This window comes from Eleginops maclovinus, chromosome 12, assembly GCF_036324505.1.
Source record: "Eleginops maclovinus isolate JMC-PN-2008 ecotype Puerto Natales chromosome 12, JC_Emac_rtc_rv5, whole genome shotgun sequence".
Classification (NCBI taxonomy): Eukaryota; Metazoa; Chordata; class Actinopteri; order Perciformes; family Eleginopidae; genus Eleginops; species Eleginops maclovinus.
This window is the reverse complement of record NC_086360.1, coordinates 26252609-26276010: the sequence shown is the minus strand read 5'-3', so window position 1 is coordinate 26276010 and position 23402 is coordinate 26252609. Positions and strand designations below refer to the sequence as shown.

At 40.6% G+C, this 23402-nt stretch overlaps 2 protein-coding genes across 2 annotated transcripts in view; both read left to right on the top strand.

Moving 5' to 3' along the window:
- LOC134873733 (splicing regulator ARVCF-like) overlaps positions 1–5484 on the top strand; it is a 116538-nt gene extending 111054 nt beyond the window's left edge. The window contains 1 exon segment of the mRNA XM_063897541.1: positions 2805–5484. The gene's annotated coding sequence lies outside the window, so the exon portion shown is untranslated.
- Positions 5485–6249: 765 nt separating this feature from the next.
- The window catches only part of txnrd2.2 (thioredoxin reductase 2, tandem duplicate 2), a 23778-nt gene continuing 6625 nt past the window's right edge, over positions 6250–23402 (top strand). The window contains exons 1-12 of the mRNA XM_063898255.1: positions 6250–6329; positions 7034–7099; positions 7195–7251; positions 7372–7516; positions 7793–7867; positions 8577–8655; positions 9035–9097; positions 9276–9346; positions 14488–14507; positions 14842–14933; positions 15024–15198; positions 22181–22317. Of these exons, the coding sequence (XP_063754325.1) occupies positions 6254–6329; positions 7034–7099; positions 7195–7251; positions 7372–7516; positions 7793–7867; positions 8577–8655; positions 9035–9097; positions 9276–9346; positions 14488–14507; positions 14842–14933; positions 15024–15198; positions 22181–22317 (1056 nt within the window). The 5' untranslated portion in view covers positions 6250–6253. The remainder of the gene's footprint in view (positions 6330–7033; positions 7100–7194; positions 7252–7371; positions 7517–7792; positions 7868–8576; positions 8656–9034; positions 9098–9275; positions 9347–14487; positions 14508–14841; positions 14934–15023; positions 15199–22180; positions 22318–23402) is intronic.

The window sequence follows — 23402 nt, the reverse complement described above, 5'->3', positions numbered from 1 at the left end:
CACCGTATTCTTCCCATTGAATTAGACAAATACTGGAGCTAACATTAGCCTGATGATCAGCTCATGAAACTCCTAGCCACAGTGTTCATTTAAGATTAAATTATATAAGATAACTTAAGATAAACCTTTATTTATCCCCTTATCGTGCATCCTGTGACATGAGTAAATAAATAAAGTGGGCGGGGCTTAGATAATTTACATGTTACATTCTGACAATGTGCATAAACCAAGTGTTATTCACACAAAAACTATGTGATACACACTGGAAGTAGACTAACTTAGTCTGTGTTTACAGTTCAGCAACACCTGTCTGAATTAAATGTACGCCTAGCTTCACTCACTGCCCCCCCAACGCCCCTGACAGACACCGCTGAAATTGGCGGCAAGTGATAAAGGGGAATAATTTTTCTGCACCTCAGACGGACCCTCTGGGACTCAGTTATCCGTTAATGAAAAGCAGGGAGAGGAAAGAAAAGATTTGCACACACACACACACACACACACACACACACACACACACACACACACACAGACAGCATCTCCTCCTGTCCACATTTGACTCGCACGTGATGCAAGATATCTCCCGATAAATAATTCATGTGTGCTGATGAGTTGATGATGGAAGCCAACTCATATCATGTGCACACACACACACACACACACACACACACACACACACACACACACACACACACACACACACACACACACACACACACACACACACACACACACACACACACACACACAAACACGTTATCGCCACATTATAACACGTCCGAGGCAGAGAGGTAATGAAGGGTGAGCTCACATCGATTCGGTTTACATACATCTCGGCTCTGAAGTGGCTAATTTGAATATTTCTCGTTAGCATTCAGGGTATAAATGATTGCCAAGTAGCTTCTTATGTAACGTAGACAGGGAATATTTCCATAGAACAACCATAAAGAAAGAAATGCAGCCTCTCTTTATGGTTGAGAGGTTTTCTGAAATGTATTTTTGTCAGTAGAGAGAATAAAATGTACTTCAGCAGAAAGATTTATTCAGTGTTTATTCATTAGGACTTCAATTAAAACCACTATTTAAATCACATTAAGGCTTTCTGTTTTCCCTCTTAGACTAAACTAGGAGTGCCTTTAAACCTTAACCAATTTAATTTATGGTGCATTATTGGCTGTCCAAAACTAACCCACTATTTAAAGTAACTTCTGCAAATCTGCAGGCTGATCTGGGTGGGCTTCAATAACTGTCATTACTCCATCTGCAGCATATATCTCCTCCTCACCGCTGTCTTCCTCCTCATCCTCTTCCTCATTTCCTTATCTATGTCATCTTTCTCAATGGCCATCCCTCCACCTCCGCTCATTGTGTTATCTTAGGCAGCTCATGGTGGCTCTTTAGAGAGACAGATGTATGCTGTGCCTCTGTAATACAAATAAATGTTGCTAATGTTAGGAATGAATCATCAGGTAAGTTTGTCACTCCATCGAGCACACGCAGGATTTCACACGGCACATTAAGCATCTGTTTCGCTGTCTCCTGCCTCCCATTTTCCATCTGGACTGACACCATCGAAGCATTTGTCTACACTGATGTGATTTGTCAAGTACTGTGATAAGGCCCACTGATTTACTGCTGTCTGTCACCAGAGCTGAAGAGTTTCACTCCAAATTCACATCCATTGATGTCAAAATGCTCTTAAAATACATTCAAGTCTGAAATGTAACTTTTGATGAGCTTAAATTTTCCTATTCTCAAACTCCGATGTAAAGACCAACACCACCAATGGATTGATCCTAATAATACATGTTTTCTGTGCAGAAAAAGCCTGATATATCTGTACCATACAGGTCCAATTACAAGCATGTCAACTGTGTCTTATTCTGCAGCTCAGAATAAACTAAAAAATGCAGCATGCTGTATATGTTTGAGTAATATTTGCTGCATTAAACAAAATGTCGATTGGCCACTAGGGGGCAGCGCAACATGCTATAAAGCCAACAGATGACACTCAATTATATATATATATATATATATCACTGTATAAGGAAAGCCAATTATCCAAAACAAGCTGAATATCACATAGGACATATTGCGCTAGGAGATTGCCATGCTAATGTGTTAGCTAACTTAAACATCGAGCAGACACAAAGCAACTTTAACATTCATATAAAGTTCATTTTTTTGGTCTCCGGATGATTTTAAATCAAAGATTCAGTCTCTTTTTATACAATTCGTTATATCTTTAATGGTCAGATCAAGCCTGAAGTTTGGCTTGCGTCACAGCAGCTCCATTTGCAACATTACCAAGGACAGATATTAAGACACAATACAAGAACAAAATGACATCACAATCACTGAGAGAAACATGCTCAAAGAGCCTTTAGCGTGCATTTGACCTGGGATTTTAACTCCTATTTAATCTACTAAGGAGAAATATCCGTCTCTTTTACGGCTTAATGTTCCACTATAGTATTTATATATTGATTATCTTCAAAGATTTACATCTTCAGCTTGAATTAATGGGCTTTTGGGTGTCTGGGTAGGGAAGCCTTTACATCAGGATTGAAGATTTAACTAGTGATTAACTGATTGCTGGTGTTGGTCTTTATTGAAATGTGTTGTGATTAAGAAAAAGCAGAGAATATATGTAGCTCATTCTATCAATGTATAGTAATGAAGTTATTATTTTTCGCAATGCATTTCATTTTGCAGCAATCTGGACTGAAACTCTTCAACTATTGTCATTTCAAACCGTCTGGATGTCTTTTCTAATATTCCTCTCTCTTGTCCGCACGCTCCAGGCTTAAAATAAGGACGGTGCAACACCCAGCTAGAAGAGATCTCTCTCATCACCACTGCCATTTCACATGGAGCTCATCTTTGGAGTTGGACTTTGTACAGTAAAAGAGGATTTAAAAAAATAAATAATGACCACAACAGCAACTACCCAGCAGCAGCAGCAGCCAGCACTCTCATGCTTTTCAGAAAAACAGCGAAAAAAAAAAGAATAAAAAGTGACTACTGCTACTTCTTTCTCATATCTACATTCCCACTGGAAACCATGTGAACTTTACAGTGTTGACTCTTGTTGAGCTCTACCGGGGACACGAGATGGATAGAGGCCGGTGCTGGTGGAGGAACGAAGGATCGATGGAAAGGAAAAAGAACGTGTGGAAGGAAGGAGGGAGAAGAAACGTGAAATGAATGTTTTTTGGAAGAAAAAGAAGCCTCAATTTGATGTGTTTTTGGACTTTCAGTTCAAGCTTTGGTTTTGGGATGTGAAGAGGAATGGACGGGTGTGTTTGAGGGTAACAGGATGTTGGTTTTAAGGCAAAGTAAAAGGAGAGCCAGAGAAGAGTTAGGGGATAAACATGTTCACACAGACTTACAATCCATTGGTGTTTATTTAAAAGAGCACTGAGATGCTCTGAATCAAAAGAGGATAACAGTGATGCTCATTTATGAAGTGAAGAGTCTGCAAGTCTGGAGAAAGGAAAGTGACAGAGTGTATTTTTCAGATGGAGGAACGGTTTCTGCTCACACTGCATCGCAAAAGTCAGATTAAAAAGGAAGCAACAACAATGTGGTTACTTGGGTAATCCTGGTGAGTTTCCTGGTTGGTCGCTCGTTGTCAAAGATGTGTATTAAAGAGGATATAAGGCATTTTGTTTATAAATGATTTGTGTTTTTCTGGAAAAGAGAGGCGAGTGACGATTGTTCTCTTGTAGAAAGGATAGATTCAAAGGCGTTTCTCTTTTTTTTCGGTTGGGTTTTATATAAATGTATATTAGGGTCAAAAGGAAAAATGAAGGAGTAAAAAAAATCTTAATAGTATATTAATATCACATTGTTTGGAAAGCACATCTCATTTGGTAAAGCTTCACCATGTTTGTAAACCACAAATAACCAACGTAACTTAAATGTGTGTCGAATATTGTCGAGTTACGCCGATGATCACCTATTTATATTTTGTATTTGTCAAAAAAAAACAGTGAACAGTGTTCTTTCTAAAGGCGATGAATTACACGTCCCCTGCATCTTCAAACCCAGGGGGTCAGAGGTCAGACAAGGAGACAGACGAGAGTGTTAATAAGAGTTATTTCATTTTTTCTCCCCGATGCATTCAGACCAAGTTACCGCAAAACCCTTAACCCTACTTCACCGGTGCATCTAAAAGAGAAATATTCAGTCGTGAGCATGAAGAAAAACTGTACAGATGTTTATATTCTATTCTTTCAAAGTGCCAGTTTTTTGTGGAGTCATTTGGATATTAACTAATTCATTCACGTGCAAGGCGAGAGCAAAGGAGGAGTGTTTCTGGAAGGCAAAATATAAACAAATGACATCACACTGTACAAATTAAAACATCACGTTCGGTCATATAGTATATATTTTTACAATGTTTAAGGGTGGGTTAGTGCGATGAAGCAAAGCTGAGAGACACAGAATCATATTGCCATTTTTCTCTTGCTCGGTGAGACTGAATCCAGTGAAAATGTGTACAGTCTGTTTTCCAGGTAGAGAATCCACTCATCAAGGCGAATGGCATGTGCCTGCATTGACTTTCTTTGTGGCGTATGTGACTTTATAAAGCTTGCATATTTTACACCGTGTTTACAAAGATGTATGTTGTGGTAAAAATCAATAAACTACAAAAAAACGTACTGTATACAATTTAATTTCACAGGTTGAAAAAGAAAAGAAAAATAATACCCAGCATCCCTTTTGTGTGTCCTCAGAAGTGTGTGCTTTCATTGGACAATACTGAACCCTTTGCCACATTATGACTTGTCTGTTCCTGACTGCACTTTGCAGTACCACAACCAAAGGATCCGGAGTTGTATTTACATGCATTTATAAAAAATAAAAAAGGGGGGGTTTTGGTTTTGTGGATGTGCATTGTACATTGACAAAATAAAGAGCCAAGCAACTGTGCTGTAAAATAAATGAAGGACAGGGTCACGCGTCGAATCAAACGAACCTACCTGTGTGGATATCTCTGATTCAAGACCGTCAAAATAAAGTACTACTCAGTAGCAGATGTGTTTGTACCTATCATGTGCCTTAACCTTTTCCATGCTAGATAAAGATAAGTGTGTTTTATATTCCTCCCTTTCCACTGTCCTCTCTCCATTCTCCCCCCTCTCTCCCTTTTTCCTCAGATTGACTCATTCATTCATCCCTCCCCCTCCCCCAGACCCCGAGTAGTGTAGACTGTTGATGGTTTTCTGCCTTGTGTAACATTGTATTATAAACTTTTAAAAAGATAGAGTCATTACAAATAATGGTTTTGAATTCCTAGAGGAGTAAAGTTGTCGATGCTTTCGTAGCGGGCAGAAGCGATGCCACAGTGACAGAATGTATTATGTTAATTTTACTAATACCCAGAGGCAAATATTACGCTTGTTAAACATAACGGAAAAATACTGGTTTGTAGAGTATAAATTTGGTGTGTTTTCAATAAATCATGCCTGGAAAGAAGGTGTTGCTCGACTCTGTGTCTTATTTTATATTATGGTATTATTTTCCAGTAAGTCTCAAGCTTTAAAGTCATAATAGCAGCTCCTAGAGGATACTATGCTAATTACAACCTATTCCAGAGATTGGTCAATTCACCCAAATTACAAAAATGGGATCTCAAGGAAACAGTCTGAATTAAAAAGTGTCATCCCTAATGAAGAGGACACTGTTTCTGGAAAAAGATTACCACGATCAAATAAGTTAATGTTAAACCACGAGCCATCTGCATTTTTTACTGAAGGTGGAATTAAGAAGATATTTTGGGGGGATTTAGTTTAGCTGCAATATACATTTGATTAAGACATATAGTACATGCAATCTTTGTTGACAAAAATGTTCCTCGATTATTTATGGTCTTTGTTTGGTCTGCCAAACTAGAGGTATTGTGGTTGTAAATAGGTCAAGTAATCTACTAAGCATTACTGAGTTATCCTTGAACAAGCCTCTAAATTCCCTCCAAATCCTGAAGCCATGAACTGCACAAGAATATGAACTCCCACGGGTTTATGTGCATTTCCTTCTTATTTTTAACCTAATTAATACAACATAACAGTTACGTTAGGGTATTTTATCTTATTTACCATATAGTATATTTCAGATAGTGACACATTTGTTTTGGCTATTGAAAAAGTAACATTTTGACTCGATTGTGTGTAGCCTACGACCCATTTCTATTCAGGCACATCTCCCGCCAGCACACACGCGACCGGGGTCCTTTCACAATAACAACATGGCGGCGCTCTGTAGAGGCAGACACCGGTGGAAGAGGAATAACTGTTTACACGTCTTAACTAGAAGCTTGACAGGTTGGTAACAATACGCTGTTGTGTCGATCAGAAGAAGGGAATTGTCTGAGTTTAATAGATAACGAAAATATAAAGTAGGACTGTCTGTACACCGCTGCCGTTTCTAACCTGCAGCTCTGATGTAACTGACTTGTTATGGTAACCCTGGAAATAACTGTCACCTTAACCTGGTTTCCGTGGCAACCCAGTCCATCTACCAACTTTAAAGGCAGACTACTTAAAACACATCTCTCTTTTAATGTTTTTAATGGCCATATTAACCAGTCCTGAAACAATGACCTGGTTAGTTTCCAGCAGCTGTTTCCATACCTGGGTCACCCACTTGTCACAACACTTTATTGGGCTGCTTGCTTGCTTGGCAAGATACATCCTTTTAATGTGGAATTTAACTCACTATATTTAGCCTTAGCACTGTGCTTAAGTACAAATGTGGGGTACTTGTAATTTAGTATATCTATTTACAGCTTCTCTGTACTTCTACTTGTTCATCTTCTAGGCAAAAACTGTACTTTATACTCAAATACTTGTGTATACCATTGCTTAATTAGCAGTTATTTTGCCGATGTAGGGGATGCATGAGCTACCCAGCAGTATGTAAAGTAATCATTGTTACTCTCAAACATTACATATGCTGTTTGTGTGTATATGTCTGTGTGTGGTAAATGTAAAACCTCAATGATTCATCATCCAATTTTCTCATACAGGGAAGTATGACTATGACCTGGTGGTTATTGGAGGCGGTTCAGGAGGGCTCGCCTGTTCCAAAGAAGGTAAGATCTTTCAAAGTGCCTGTTATTCCTTGATGTATGCTTTTGCACACTTATTTCTATCTCATAATGCACTAACAATATATGTATATTTACAGCGGCACAGTTGGGACAGAAGGTTGCAGTTTTAGATTATGTGGAGCCAACTGTCCAAGGTAAAAAAACCATCTCATATCTGAACCTCTTTTCCAGGTTAATTACAAAAACGCTATTTATTTTTCGAATATATGAAGACATCTGTTGTTAATTTCTTCCCTCAATGCTTTCCCAAACAGGTACCAAGTGGGGTCTCGGTGGTACCTGTGTCAATGTCGGCTGCATTCCTAAGAAGCTCATGCACCAGGCCGCTCTGCTCGGCACGGCGGTGAAAGATGCTAAGAAGTACGGCTGGCAGATCTCAGGGCCAATCTGCCACGACTGGTAGGTCAACCTAAACTCTCCCCATTAGAGGTTTTTATTTTCTTAAGTCAAAACGTATTAATAAATGAGTAAGTAAACAGCACCATCTTGTGGTGATGATGTAGAAGGACAGGGATGCTACTTGGGGTTGGTAAACTATCCATACAAATTGTAATAAAATTGGATCAATTGTCTAATGCTTGATACGATTACCTTTTCCCCCAAAAAATGGATTAGGTAATACGAGTGTACTTTGAGTCCGGTCTGTTTGAAGTTTATCCTCCGCTGTGTTTTCAGGGCCTCCATGGCAGAGGCTGTTCAAAACCACGTCAGGTCTCTGAACTGGGGTCACAGAGTTCAGCTCCAGGACAAGTAAGTAACACCTGCCCTGAGCACCTTATTCTAACCTCTAAACCTAATCTCCACAAAGCATTGGAATACTTTTACCTTCTTTAATGTTTTGCTTGTTTGTATGACACAAAATGTTGCTGAAGGCTGTACATTTCTGCTGGCACACACACACACACCCACACACACACATACACACACACGCACGCACACACACGCACACACACAGCTGAGGGAGGGATGTTGATTGAGAAGCTGGCTGCAGGGCAAACAGGTGTTAACCTGTGTGTGTGTGTGTGTGTGTGTGTGTGTGTGTGTGTGTGTGTGTGTGTGTGTGTGTGTGTTCAGATCAACCTAAACTGTTTTCATTCATGTTTTTCATTCCAATAAGAACATTTAACTTTGACTCAACATATTAGTAAATTGTAATATAATTAACAACCAGCCTTGAGAGATTTGACGCCAATTATTTTTGTGAGGAATAAATAAATATGTCAATAATTATTGTTAATAAAAACTTTGGATTTTCCTGCAAACAATAGACTTCTATTGATGTTATTTGACAATACGCCCACAGAAATTATTATGAAAATAACAATTGTGTGATAAGAAATGACTGTGACAAAGGGAAACTTTAAATTTGTACAAATGAAACCACATGTGTGTAATCTGCACCTCTTTAGTAGAGTAATGAATCACCAGGATGAACATGCTGTCTACTCTGTTTGTGCAGGAAGGTGAAGTATCTGAACCTCAGAGGAAGTCTGCAGGATGAACACACCGTTAGAGGACTGACTAAAGCTGGGAAAGAGGTGAGCTGCTCATACATTCATTCACACACCCAGTCAGTTTTTATGTTTTTGAAACATGTTAAGTCCAGCTCAATTAGCAACATATTTAAAACATGTGTTGTTGTTGCGTCTTTCTGTGTGTTTGCTTACTTTTCCCGTATGCACATATTTATAATCACTCTGATTGTAATTTGACTTCCATTTTCCATACGTGCATTTAAGTCGTGCCGCACCTCCGTACACACTGACCGCTGTTGATTGTTTCTGGGATTTCAAAGAGTTTCCATCATCGGCTGAATGCACAACACTGTGGAGACCACTTGCTTTCATTTGACATTTCCTTGTTTTTTGAAGGATATGAACAAAAGCTTTGACTTCAAATTTCCCTCCCCTCACACAGACCCTCCTGACTGCCAAGAACATCGTGATCGCCACAGGAGGACGGCCCAAATACCCCACAAATGTACGTTACATCACCCCCAACCTGCCTCTCTTTTTCTCTGCCAGCATGGGTTGTATTGATTGGTTACCAGGTGTACAAAACAAATCAGAAGTCGTAACACATGTGAAAAGCAGCCTCTTTTTTACCACTTTGATAGATCTGTAGATGTTTGTGCTCACAGTTTTAACTCCTGTTACAGATCCCAGGAGCGATGGAGCACGGCATCACCAGTGACGACATCTTCTGGATGAAAACGTCACCTGGGAAAACGTAAATACGGAGTTAGGGAAAATACTGCTAAAAAGAATTCTCAAAATGCCCCTAGAAATCACAGCACAAACATCCTCCTCTAGATTTCAGATTATATTATTTTTAAACAAAATTAGGCCCTTTCATTCACTCACGGTGTACCAAATTTGTGATTACTGTATCAATTTATTTGGACTTTACTTTGGACTTCTTGTTTATGCACCAGATGTTCATTTAAAAATGCTCCTGGTGCAGACACGCTTTTTTTTACAAAAGGGGGGCAAAAATGAGCCCTAGATTTGACTGTTTAATATCCTCATACTGTATCATTCACTCAAAGGAAATGCATTGTATGATTAGGTAAATATTAAGCAGTCAGTGGCCTCTACATCTGGGTATATGCTGCATGGAGTTTAGGCTATTCCACAATTCTGCAAATATTCAGTCATTCATTTATTTGACATCAAAACTGTACAAATGAAAGACAGTGAACATGAGGGCCTCATCTCTCCTATTTGTAATATGTTTTACCCTTGAATGCATGTTAGTATGTCAAGGATTTGCATTGTTCTTCACACCATGAGCTCCAAGGGAAGTCTCCCTCTCCCCTCTGCAGCATCAACGCTCCTTTACCTCCTCGCTCTCCCTCGCTGACACCTCTCGTCCCTCTGTCACGCACTGTAATCATTCATCGGTGACATGAAGTTGTTTTTCCTCCCTTCCTGTCAGCCTGTCTTCGCCTCGTGATTCAGATTAGCGGCGTGCATCATGACCTCTGCAGAACAAGCCCTTTAATCCAGCCATTTAGTCGCTGTCAGCGCCTGCTTAATTGGTCTTTCCCTGACGCTTCCTCTTGGCACGGCGCGCAGACGGTGACTTGCGGTTTTGGTGTACCTGCAGCGCAGTTGTTAGCCTCACGGTGACAGATGAGCGGAAATAATTATTTAGATATTTCAGCTTCACATGTATCCAGGCCGCGTACTCCTGGGGGCAGTTGTTTTGATTTTCAAATCTTATGCCATATTCACAAGCTTTCAGATCCAAATGATCCGAATCATATTCATCCATTTACTAACATTTAACGTAACATTTCACTCTTCAGACGTCCTGTTTGTACACTAAGTTGGCAGTTGGCAGTCCTCTTCTAAACACATTTCCATATTTCAAGGTGTGCAGACTGTATATCCACTGTAAAAGGAAATACACGTCTTTAGAAAGCTTCCAATGTAATTACATCCTATTTTTAAATGAAGATATTTATTGTTTTTGGTAATGATACATGCTTGTGTTATTGGCATTGTGCAAGCAGCAGTTTATAAAATGGTTCATGCTTCCATTTCATATTTTTAAAGAGGCCTTATTATACTTTTTGGGGTTTTCCCTTTCCTGTAGTGTGTTATATAGGTTTTAGGTTTTAGTGCATGTAAATGGTCTGCAGAAGCTAAAATCCCTGTGTTCCCTCCAGAGGGAGTTTCTCTCCCACACACTGCCTCCACTGCCTGAAACGCCTCCATTAGACTCCTTTGTTTACCTTGAAAATTGTGACATCACTATGTAACACTTGTTCTATTGGCTAGCTCCAACACATTGTACGTGAGAGGCTAAAGGGACATCCCTAAGCGGTTGACCAATCACAACAGAGTCGGCCAGCTAATCAATCAGAGCAGACTGGGCTCTGGGTTCAGACAGAGGGTGAAAAGAGGTGCTGCAGCACAGGCAGTATGAGAAAAATAAAGAGCGTTTTGAACATTAAAGCATGGAGACATGTCCCAGGAGGCACAAAATACAAATATGATCCTGAAAATGAGCAGAATATGTCCTCTTTAATTCTAAAATGTGTAGTAATCCAATGCAATACATGTATACAGTAGTAATAAGTATGCTTTTCAACTTTTCCCCCACTTGGTGGCCATACAGAATCATTCCTAGTCAACAGACTAATCTGAGAGCACTGCAGCCATCCTCAAACCATTAGCAGTGAACCCTTCACCCGCTCAGCAAAACATCCTTGTATAGGAAGCAGAATTATCCATGAGAGGGGCCACTTGAGCTCAGGAAGCTCTTTGATGTGAGTGTGTGATGGTTAGTCCTCAGGACCCCCGCAGGCTGTGAGGGGTCCGCTGTGGTTTAGCATTAGCTTTAGCTTCCTCTGTCAGGGTAATAAACCACACACTGCGGCCAGAGCTGGAGGAGGTGTTGTGATGCCGAGCTGTCAGCTGAGCAGGTGAGGTCCAGGAGGCTGTTTCTATGGGAGGGGGTGGGGGCAGGCGAGTGATGGGTGTTTTAATGGGTCTTGGAACACCTGAGTGACAGATTTGGCCCAGAGGATCCAAAGCCTGGAGCTGGCAATCAGGAAAAAGCAGGGAGCGCGTGCCAGCAGGACGGTGGTTGCCGGAGTGAGGATGGGCCGGTACACGCAGGAGTTGTTTGGGATGTGGGTCTGACTCTGCCGGGGACCAGGACCACACTTCCCGGGGAAATCTTTCAGCAGTTTATTGCAAAGCAACACAGATGGCTGCAGCGTAACTTCCCAGCTATTGTCGAGAAAGAAAACAAGGTCATACATGCACGCGTGTGCCAGTGTAATACGGAGAACAGCGAGACAAAATGTCCCACGCTGACCGACCAAGAGAGAGAGAGAGAGAGAGAGAGAGAGAGAGATGGAAAACTGAAGTTTAAAAGTTGTCTTGTACTTTATTCAAATCACAGGTACAATCTTAAAACATAATTGAGAAATGTGCTGTGGCAAGTTTTGTACTTAATTACTATTTTTACTTACTTTACTTAATTGAGTATTTCCATTTTATGCTACGTATACTTTAACTCCACTTCATTTTGGAGGCAAATAAAGTCATTTTGTGTCTTGTACATGTAATTAACACTCATAGGTACTTTTAAAAATTGGCTCCATATGTAGAAACTACCACATTAAAATGATTTGAAATGTATTTTCTACTGATAAAAACAGAGTAACAATATTCTAAAACAAAGAACCAATTTGCATACTGTGTACTTTATGACATTTAACTGATTATACAACTACTTTATATCATTTTAAATTCAAGATTTTTACTTGTATTGTAGTATTTCAAGACCATTGTTATTCTAGTTAAGTAAAGGAGTATTTCTCCACCACTGGGTGTATGAAATGGGACAACATGATCTGCTATCCAAAGCTTGAAATAGTGTCTCATACAGAACATATTTACAGATAATATTAGTAACACATTTCTCTCTCAGTTTTTAGGAGATCTGAATCCTCTCTGTTCCCCTGTCATGCAGCTTTGGACAGCGAGCTAAATATGTGTGGCTCAGGGGACGGCCAGCAAACTGGAAGCAACACTAGATAAAAGTTGGACTCACATCAAGGTCTTTGCAACACAACCACCCACAGATCCACAGGAGGATCCACAGTGTGTATCAGGGTTTGGGCTTCTGAAGAGCTTCCCAAGGTTAACAGGCTTCCACAGACAGTCGAGAGCATTCCTCCTTCTCCTCCTCCTCCTGCTCCTCAGGAGCCGTGGGTTCATTGGAGCCTTTAGTTTAGCTCCAAAGAACAGGAGCCAAGCCTCAAGGTTGTGTGACTTCAGATGGGAGTCCAGTGCAGTTGCAGTTTCTTACTTTATTAACAATAACCTTGTGTCATATTTACTGAAACTGTCGCAATATCCAGACAGAATTCCCCCCCCCAAAAAAAAACCTGTGTCTAATGCAGTGTGTATCAAACTAGGCATCCCTGATTAAATATAAAACAAGACTTGGTTACTGTATTGCCTATTTCTCGCCTCAAATATGTTCAGATACAGATTTGACTGAACTGTTGGCAAATACACTTTACAGATATTTGTTCAAATTCATAAATGATACAAAGATATATATGATTATATATTCATAAAACATTAAAAGCAGTTCTGAAGAGGTGCATTTTGACCCCAAACTTACATTCATATTTAACGACTTCATCACTGGCATGCATATTTACATTTGTGTGTCAGAAGGGACAGAGTTGGATATACAATTTGGATTTCTAGTAGTGCAGAAAGCAACTACCATGTTAAACTTTCTAACCAAACCAAGCATTGTCCACTGGCCTTTGCACATTTTACAGGTAAACAGTTTCAGGAATTATCATTTTATCTATCGGCCAATTCAGAAATGGGTTTTTAAAAAAAAGATTTTAATATTTCTTTAATGAAGTGACAGCTATGAAATGGGGAGACAGAGGGGATGACACATGGCAAATGGTCTCAGGCTGGATTCGAACATGGGTCCTCCGCATGGGGACCAAACCCCAGTATATGGCCGCCAGCAGCTACCAACTGAGCTATACGACACACGGTTTTTATTTTATTTACCAAAGTTACCAACTGCTACAAACCAAGTCATCCAGAGTCTCAATATTTGGTGGCTTTTAGTATCACACATCAGTCTTTTCATGATCTGCCTTCCCCCCTAAATGTCTCCATTGTCAGTCGGGGTCAGAGGGATTGTGAAGGATCCATAGCATCTTCTTTATGTGTGAAATGTAGCAGCTGTGCAGACTGTATGTCCGTACACTGACAGAGTGAGATATCTGAGGGAGAGGAGACAGTTTCTGGGTGATGAAAGTGTAGCATCAAGCTAAAGCTCTTTGACTAATCTTCCTTAAGCCTCTGCACAATACGTGCTAAGTGCAGCTGTGCGTTACACCGTCGGCTTTTAGAGCTTTGTGTTAGCATGGACCAGGGCAGGATGTGCCGCAGACAGCCCGAGCTGTCAGGAGGGAAATCTAGGGGGGGAGACGGGCATCACTCAGCCGGCTGATGTGTGGACCTGAGCCCTGAACATGGCACACTCCATCTGCAGGGATTAGCCTAAACGCTGGCAATTAGCCCTCCTCAACGCTGCACATCTCAGGGCTGCATTAGAAGTGTGATTCACCTGGACCACACACACACACACACACACACACACACACTTAGTGTCCCCAGTTTTCTACATGTTCTATCTCACCTCCCTCTGAGGTTTTTAAAGTTCACCACCTCTCTAATTTAAAAGTAAACAATTTCCACTTTGGACATGCTTTATTTGATTTGAGCCGAAGTGTGCTGCACACATTATGAAATGTATTGTTATTGTTCCATCAGTTTAGCTAACAGCTTGTCTTTATTTGTGTTTTGCAGGCTTGTGGTCGGAGCTAGCTGTATCCTTTATCTGCCAGAGAGCTCGTAGAGGTGGCTATCGTATAAATCTGCTGGTAATCGGTAGAGAAACAGTAGCATTATCAACTTAATGACTTGACTCTGTACTCTACACTAAGACCTTTCAGTGTGAGATCCATTATGTTCTGGCCATGCAATGATAAACCAAACATTAGGACATTTAAAAAACTAATGTATTCTAAATGCTGCTTCATGTCTCTGATTTCTGATTGTGTTTGAGCTACCTTTAGTCTGTATATGTAATAGTCAGACATGGTTCATTTGTACGTGTAAATTAAGAATAAGTCCAGTATTCCTGAACCTGCTGTCGCTCAGACGTGGCTCTGGAGTGTGCAGGCTTCCTCACAGGCATCGGTCTGGACGCCACAGTGATGGTCCGCAGCATCGCCCTCCGGGGGTTTGATCAGGTATTGCTCCCTGAACTACAGTCAGCATATTCCTCATCATCCTGACGGGGATCTTTGTCAAGTTTAAAGTTTCTCTCCTGGTGTCTGCAGCAAATGGCTGGTCTAGTGACTGACTACATGGAGGCATATGGGACCAAGTTTGTGAAGAACTGTGTCCCCAAGAGAGTGGACAAACTGTCTTCAGGAGCTCTGCAGGTGACCTGGACCGACACACACACAGGCAGCGAGCACAAGGACACCTACGACTCTGTGCTGTGGGCCGTTGGTGAGTGTGTGTGCCTGAAATCATGTGGTATGGAAGAAGGAAATATTAAAGGAGCCTCTTTTACAGTCTGCACGATCAGTTCACACGGGTCAGGTTTGAATAGAGGAGAACAGCTAGAGGATCATTGTGTTGCTTATTGGCACTTGACTTCAAAATCATAATCAGAATGAGCTTTATGGCCTAGTAGGTGAACATACATCCTAGAAATTCCAAATGCCACTGACTTATACATTTTTGTCCACAACCAAACAGGCTTTAAGTTACTGAAAAAAGAGCTTTTGGTAAACTCCTGCAGGGGTGAATTTGAGTGTTACACAGCTATCTCCTTCTGTGAGGAGTCAGATCTGATGCATTCTGGCAACTATGGTAAAAGTAGTGTGGATTAGGCCTTCAAATTGTCTCCACCAATTAGAGACATGACTCTGACTTGAGATTGGATTTGGACTTTCCCCAAAACAACCCGAAACATCTCCAATTTATTTAATAAAGTAAATGTATTCCCATTATGACGCCACCTTTCAACAGCCTTTTTTATTAGAAATCAAAATAATAAAAAGCCTGAATTTTTGTCAAATGTAACTTATAGGGTATAGCAATGGACTCCTTAACCCCAGTTTTGAATACCTCTCGAGGTAGAACACACCAGCTGTATTGTTTCCTTTATATCCCTGAAATTAAACAGCCGTATGCCAGTCCTCTGTGTCCTCCTCAATAGAGTGCGGAGTCAGCAGATAGCAGAGGAATCAAAACAAAGTAATAAAGCCTGAGTAATGGGATGGGCCGGGGGAAGTGTTAATCACCCACCGCTGGCTCTGTGGTTAGAGGGGCAGGATGCACCCAGGCACAGGGTCACCGCGTCCCCCTCTTTGTTCTCCCTCTCTGGGCCTTCCTGCCTGTACCAGCCCTGCGGAAACCAACCCTGCATCTGTCACTGCCATCCCTGCCCGCGGCCCGCTGCCGTAACCACCAGCCATCCTCCTCCTCCTCTTCTTACTCCTCTTTATTTCCCCTTCTCCCTCTCCACCAGCAGTAACAATGGGGGGAACATCTGTCAGGGCCTCTGCTGGTTTAAAAGAGAGCTTCTCAAAGTCTGACTACCAGGCTTTTCCACGGCTCATACTGTCATTTTGAGTGTCGTGATGAGGGGGAGAGCAGGGGTGAGGCTCCCCTCTCTCACTGTATGCGTGTGACAGCGACAAGGATGTGCGTGACCCTGCAGGAGGAATGACGTTGGTCCTTCCCTCCCGCAGCTCAATTCCCACATGGTCTCAGCGTGAGAGTGCTGCTCAGCGCTGATGTGTGGGTGTCTGCAGGCCTGATGGTTGACATTTTGAACCTTGCGACTATTTTTGATTACAGTCAACAGTACACCGAACTATCAAGTATTTTAGACTGACATGACACTGACTCGTTTCTTTACAAGCAGTTTAATTTATACAAAACAAAGAAGCTTATAGACTTTATTCTTGGGTTTTTTTACATGAAGAAAGAAAATTGAAAATGAAAAAAGGTCATTAAGAATAAATAAATAAAAATCTCCCAAAATAATAACTTAGAACAATTAATTAAAAAAGAAATTAAAATTAAAATTCACAAACATAATTATAATATTAAGGGGAATTATAAAAAATATATATATTAAATATTAAAAATAAATCATACACAATGAAAACACTAACATATGTGTTAAGGCTCTTCTACATTAAATGCGGCATTTATTATTACTAATATTAATATATAAATATTATTATTATATTACTTTTTATTATATTCATTTAATCTTTTTCAATAGATAAGATAGAGCTTTATTTATCCTGAAGGAAATTGTTGTGCAGAGTTACAAAGATACAATAAACATGCTGCATAATTATAAAAATATCAACTATAACAGTGCAGTAAAAGGAGCAAATTAAAAAACTACAAGAAACATAAACGATCAAATAATAAGATACGTAATTGCACGTTATTATTGAACATTATTATCAATATTGCACATGTTATAGCAGAGAGTGTTTTGTAATGATGGTAATGGTATTTGGTATTCTGAAGGGTGAGGAGTTATAGAGGTGGTCCAATCATCAGTTTGATCAGCACTGATTTAAAGTCCTAAATCATAGCGTTGTCTCATATTGAGTCGTAAACATCCTTATAGAGTGCGCTGTGAGGACCTCCATGCCCCCTTTTGTTCCCATACAGTCAGTGAGAAGCAGTCACTCTGCTCTTTGATGTGAGCGGGCAGGAGTTATGAGTACAAGGCCACTTCCCTTTACTGTGACCTTACACTAGTGGCCAGGCAGGGTCCCGGGCCCCTGTGGAGTTATTAAAGGCCAGAGGGGACCGGGGGACAGTATCACCGCTGCCTGCTACATCCTTCTTTCGGGCCCTGCCTCCCTCCACCTTTCCCCTGCTCCTTCCTGGCCTCAGGGCCGCTCCCCTGTCCAGGTGTGCCCACAGAAACACTGCAGGAAACACAACATTTCCACACTTCCTGTCTGCATGCGGACCGTGGAGGCATTAGTCTTCCTCCTCCCCGGGCTCTACAGTACCCGAGGATGTCATTAGAAAACATTTCCTAGTTTCTTTAAAAGACATTCGTCTGTCTCAGTTTTACAAGTTACTGATGACATCACTGGGTGTCCATCTCCTGTCTGTGTTACGCTGTGGGTTTTGTTTGGAAACTGCATTTGAAGTGACAGAAAACAGACCTTGTTTTTCCTATATTTAAGATTTTGATGGCTGCGGCAAAAAACTAAACATCATCGCAGATTTTCTGTAGCATTATCCGGATTTGAAACTGGTTGAACATTAGTAAGTTAAGTGGAACTGAACCTCTAAAATACATATAATACATATTTGTGTTATAGAGGCATAGCAGGTGAAACTGAATGAAACAAATGAAAAGTGTTACAGAGAAGTTTTTCTATTTGGGTTTTATCTTTCAAGTGTTTTTCTTCTGAGCCATAAACTTGTTATTTTCAATATGAAAATCTACAGCCGAACACTTAAACTCGATCTTGAAGAAGCAACAATCAGTTAAGTGTTGAAACAAAGATCTCTTTATATTTATTCCTACATTTCTGAAAGAGTTCGACAGTCAAAAATGAAGATGATCTTCTTCGAGAAGGTGTGATTTGATCAGATTAGATAGAAAAGCTAGAAAAGAACAAACAAAGCTCTACAATTGTATTCCCATTTTAATCTAAATGGAGCTGAAGATTAGTTGTTGATTGATGGCACATGGCACTAACCTTTTTCCACTTGAGCCCCGCCCACTTGGAAACACTTCTATGAAATAATCAGTCATTTTAAATTGGCAGAAATTGTGTTTTTTTTTAGGATAACATCTCGAAAAAAGGGCTTTAAACTTAGTAGAATGACATCAGAGGTTACACGGTGGTCACGCGTCCCATTTCTAGACACATACTTGGTCAGAGTTGTTATTAAAACACACCAAAGTATTTACAGAACAAATGTAAAGCACTGAGTTGTATTCCATTTCTCTCGTCATGCTTTATTGAGCACAGACGCTACATCTTTTTTGGCCTGAAACTGACCACGTAATCGTTTTTTGGCATCCTGTACGATGTATTCCCCGAAGAAAGAAAGACACCTCCCTCACATTTCTCTCTCTCCTTTTGTCTTTGTTCATTTGATTGATCAGATAAGCGTCCAGCTGTCAATTCAACTCATGAAGCCGGTTGTTGTGGCTAATTAGCCTAGCCGTCTAGAAGCTTCCCCTTAAATGTCACAACAGCTTTGTGTGTGTGTGAGTGTGTGTGTGTGTGTGTGTGTGTGTGTGTGTGTGTGTGTGTGTGTGTGTGTGTGTGTGTGTGTGTGTGTGTGTGTGTGTGTGTGTGTGTGTGTGTGTGTGTGTGTGTGTGTATGTATATGTGTGTGTGTGTGTTGTGTGTCCGAGCTCCAGCCCAGTCTCTTATCAGTCGGCCCACTGTTGTTGTGTCGTCGCCGCACAATGGAGCTGAGGTCGGGGCTACAGTACGGCAGAGAGCGGAGCTGCAGACAGGAAGGCCGGATATATCAAGAGAAAGTCTATACTTACCACTCTGATTCTCTGATAGGGATATTATTCCAGTAACCGATGCTGGAACTCAAAATGATCAAAAGAATAAAAAGTATTTAATGTTTCAGTCGGGGAGGTAGAGCCTCAACAGGACGTAGAACATGGGGACTCAAACTCTGTTTAATGGAAAGCATTTTAACACACCATAATGCATTTCTCATCAGTTAATTTATCTCCTGAGGTAACTGATGAATACATAATTGATAACACAGCATAATAAAGCTGTGTTGATATTTGTTTCGAGGTAATTCTACACTCATACACATCTAATAGGGTGTTATAAGTCAACTTTATTGTCAATAGTTTAGTTTGTGTGTACAGACGGAAAGAACAAAATACCGTTTCCCACAATCCCGAGGTATAAAAGAGTTTTAAAAAGTAACAAAAAATACAAATATGTATATAAAAATATGTATATGCACACAACCTGTAGACCCATACTTATATCTACACTGCCCGGTCAAAAAAAAAGGTCACAAGCCTGTGGGGGGGCAGTGCTATGATCTGGGGTTGCTGCAGTTGGTCTGGTCTAGGTTCAGCAATGTGCCCAAAGAATGAGGTCAGCTGACTCCCTGAATATACTGAAGGACCAGGTTATTCCATCCATGGATTTCTTCTTCCCTGATGGCACGGGCATGTTCCAAGAGGACAATGCAAGGATCCATCAGGCTCAGATTGTGAAAGAGTGGTTCAGGGAGCATGAGACATCGTTTTCACACATGGATTGGCCCGCACAGAGTCCAGACCTGAACCCCATTGAGAATCTTTGGGATGTGCTGGAGAAGACTTTGCGCGGTGGTCCGAATCTCCCGTCATCAATACAAGATCAAAGAAAAATGAATGCAAGACAGAAATAAATGTAGTGACATTGCAGAAGCTCGTGGAAACGATGCCACAGCGAATGCATGCCGTATCAAAGCTAAAGGCGGTCCAACGGATATTAGAGTGTGTGACCTTTTTGTTTGCCAGGCAGTGTATATACACACAAGAAAAGGCATAAATAAAAGAACAAAATACACAAAATAACAGTTGCTTCAAAAGTATGCGGTCGGATATATTAAAGAAAATGTACATAGTGTGAAAAATCCACTTATTACATTTATCCTCAAACCTACATCTCATGGCCCTGAGCAGCAGGAAGTGTGAGGATGTATTAACAGATAAATAACTTATAATAATAAGAAATAATGATATAATCCTTTTTCATATTCACACGAGGTATGAAGATGTATTCTAGGTGCCATTTTATTCATTCCATTTTTGATATGTATTCTTGATATGATTTATAATTACTCATTAATACCTTAATGATCACCATAAGCCGAGAACACGTGGTATGTAAGATGAATTGTTCATAAAGTTAAAGAGAAGGAAATATTTATGGCAGTATCCCCAAACACTCCTTTTTAATATAAGAACATATTCTGAATATATTCCTTTCTTAAATTTTTTTGAACATAATTCAAATGAAATAAAAAACCTAAATAGCTCAAATTCCACTTTAATTCTCTATTATTGTGCCAAACAGAGGATGACATGTATACGCAGTGCGTTCCAGAGCTGTGGACGTTTAGGAGAAGAAAATATTTAGAGGTCTTGCTTTGGGGAATTGGTCATGAATGCCTCACTTCCCCTCTCTCAGCCACCCATGCTGTGGAGCTCTGCAGGTCCCTGTAGCGCTCAACCCGCCCAACCCCCCCGCCCCCCCTGGTCTGAAAAGAGAGGAGGAGTGGCGTTGTTCTTCGGCTCCAGCCAGGAAAAAGGGTCTTGGGGGTTTGTTATTTTTGCTGTCCGATAGCATCTACATGGGTAGCTCAGAGCCGGGTGTTTATTATGCTACCCTGCCAGGTTGTGTGGAGCTATGGAGAGGAGGGGGTGATGGGGGGGGGAGTGGTCCATGCCCCGTCACCATAGAGACTCTGTGTCGACAGCATCAGTCACCCGTCCCCCAGGAAGTGTCAGGAATCACACCTTTGGGTGTCCCGGGGGGAAGGCGATGGGAACCGATTCCCAGCTGCTCATCGGTTCCTCCTCAGCTGGCCAGATGTTGTTGTTTTCTCATTTAAGGAATTCTGAATCAGTGGGTTTTTTTTTTACTCCAAACCATGAAAGGCACTGGTGTTCTAAGATTTGAGCTTGTTGTTGTTGATCATCAGTCAAAATATTAAAGATATTCAACCTGCACCTACCTGCACATGTTGTGTAATTTTACCCCCTCAAGGTAAAGCAATGTCAGTCCACCACTCTGGTTCAGACTTAAATACCTCTTTGACTATTGGATGGATATCCTAAAGACGTTCCTAATCCACAGAGGATGGATCCGTATGTCTTTGTAGGTCTGTTTTCTGGTTTTGTTGTGTTTTGAATTCAATATCTTGGCAACTATTAAATTTGCTATAGAGATATTCAAGATCTCCAGAGGATACATTTGAATGACTTTAGTGATCCTCTGACTTTTCATCTACTGTAGCACCCCATCAGGTCCAATACTTTGGTTTATGACCAAAAACCTGCAAAACCACTGACCACCATCAGCCTTTTTGCTGATTAGCAACTGTTAGCATGCCAACGGTATAATTTGAGCTAGAGACCATCGTTTCTGTCATGACTGTGAACTCATAATCTGCTTAAAAAAACAGAACTAATCGATGTCAGGGTTTAAAGCTCTCATCAAGCCTTTAGTGTGGTTGTTCCTGAAAGGAGGGTTAAGGAGGTGCATTGCAAAGTGTATCACAAGTTCCACAAGGCTTTTTATAACTCCAGAAATGCTTGATCAATGTTTTCCACACCTTTAAACCTTTGGCAGTATATGTTGTGAACACTGTACCTCTCTCCTCTTCGTCTCTATTTCCATAATTTGAAACGTAATCTTCTCCTTGTGTTGCTTCCTTCCTCCTACCTCAGGCAGAGCCCCTGAAACCAAAGCTCTGGGTCTGGACAAGCTGGGAGTACATCTCAAAAAGGAGTCGGGGAAAATCATCGTGGGCGCGGACGAATCCACCTCGGTGCCGAGCGTCTTCGCTTTCGGTGACATCGGCGAGGTATGTGTGCTCAACAGACAGCAGACACAGCCCTGGAAAACACCCCAGATAATTATTAGTTATCATTAGTTTAAACGTTACGTCCACATCCCTCACAGTCACTGTGCATGCTGTCATTGTTGAGCACCTGGTCGACCTATGTGAGGAATTTGGGAATTATGCGGTAACACCCATCAGCTCAGCAGACAATTTGTACGACGTCTGAATATTAGTTATTGATTACATTCAACAAACTGTTGTAGGTAGATTCTGTTAGTCTTTCTCAGAGGTGGTAAACCAACGTTCTCCTACGACTTCTATAAGAGATTGATCCCATATTTCGTAACCTCCTGACTCAGAGACAGTTTTATCCCACAGCTCATAAGAATGCCTGAGCTTGCACTATTTTTTTATTGTTGTTTTTTAAATTTGTTTTATGTCTTGCAATTACCTTTTGGAGGAACCTGTGACCCACTTTTTTCATTCATTACTGCACCGTAGCTGTGTTTACGATATGGCCATCAACCTTTGAATCTGAATCTTGTCATGGAATCAGCCGGTCCTTACGATGAGTTGAGGTCATAAAGATTTGATTTTGACTTTAAGAAAACCCTAAATGTCTTTTTGTCTTTGGCTTTAGTTCCTCATTGTTTGCGATCCAACAAAGCCAACTAAGAAGCAACCTTGAATTTATATTCTATCAAGCTTATTTCAACCCATGTGTAGATAATATTTATCTAAGGGGGAACCTTTCCCTTTTGCTCAAAGTGAGCTCTGCATGTTTTACATTTGATCAGGGTTGTTGTGGATCTTAAAAGGGATTTAAAATTGTCTTGAATTAAAAGTGGTAGAAATTATAAGACAAGTAGGATTTTATTTATATATTTTTTCTAATGTTTGGTATTTTAAAGCCTCAATAACAACTTACATCCATATTTTTTATTTTGTATTTAACAGACGTCATGCAAATCTGAATACGGGACATTTTAGCTTAAACATCTCCTTTTAAATGCCATTAAAAATGTCTTAATTCTAACATGCCTAACACTCTAAAAACCTGCCGATAACGATGATAATAAGCATGTTTTTCTACATAACGCACTTTT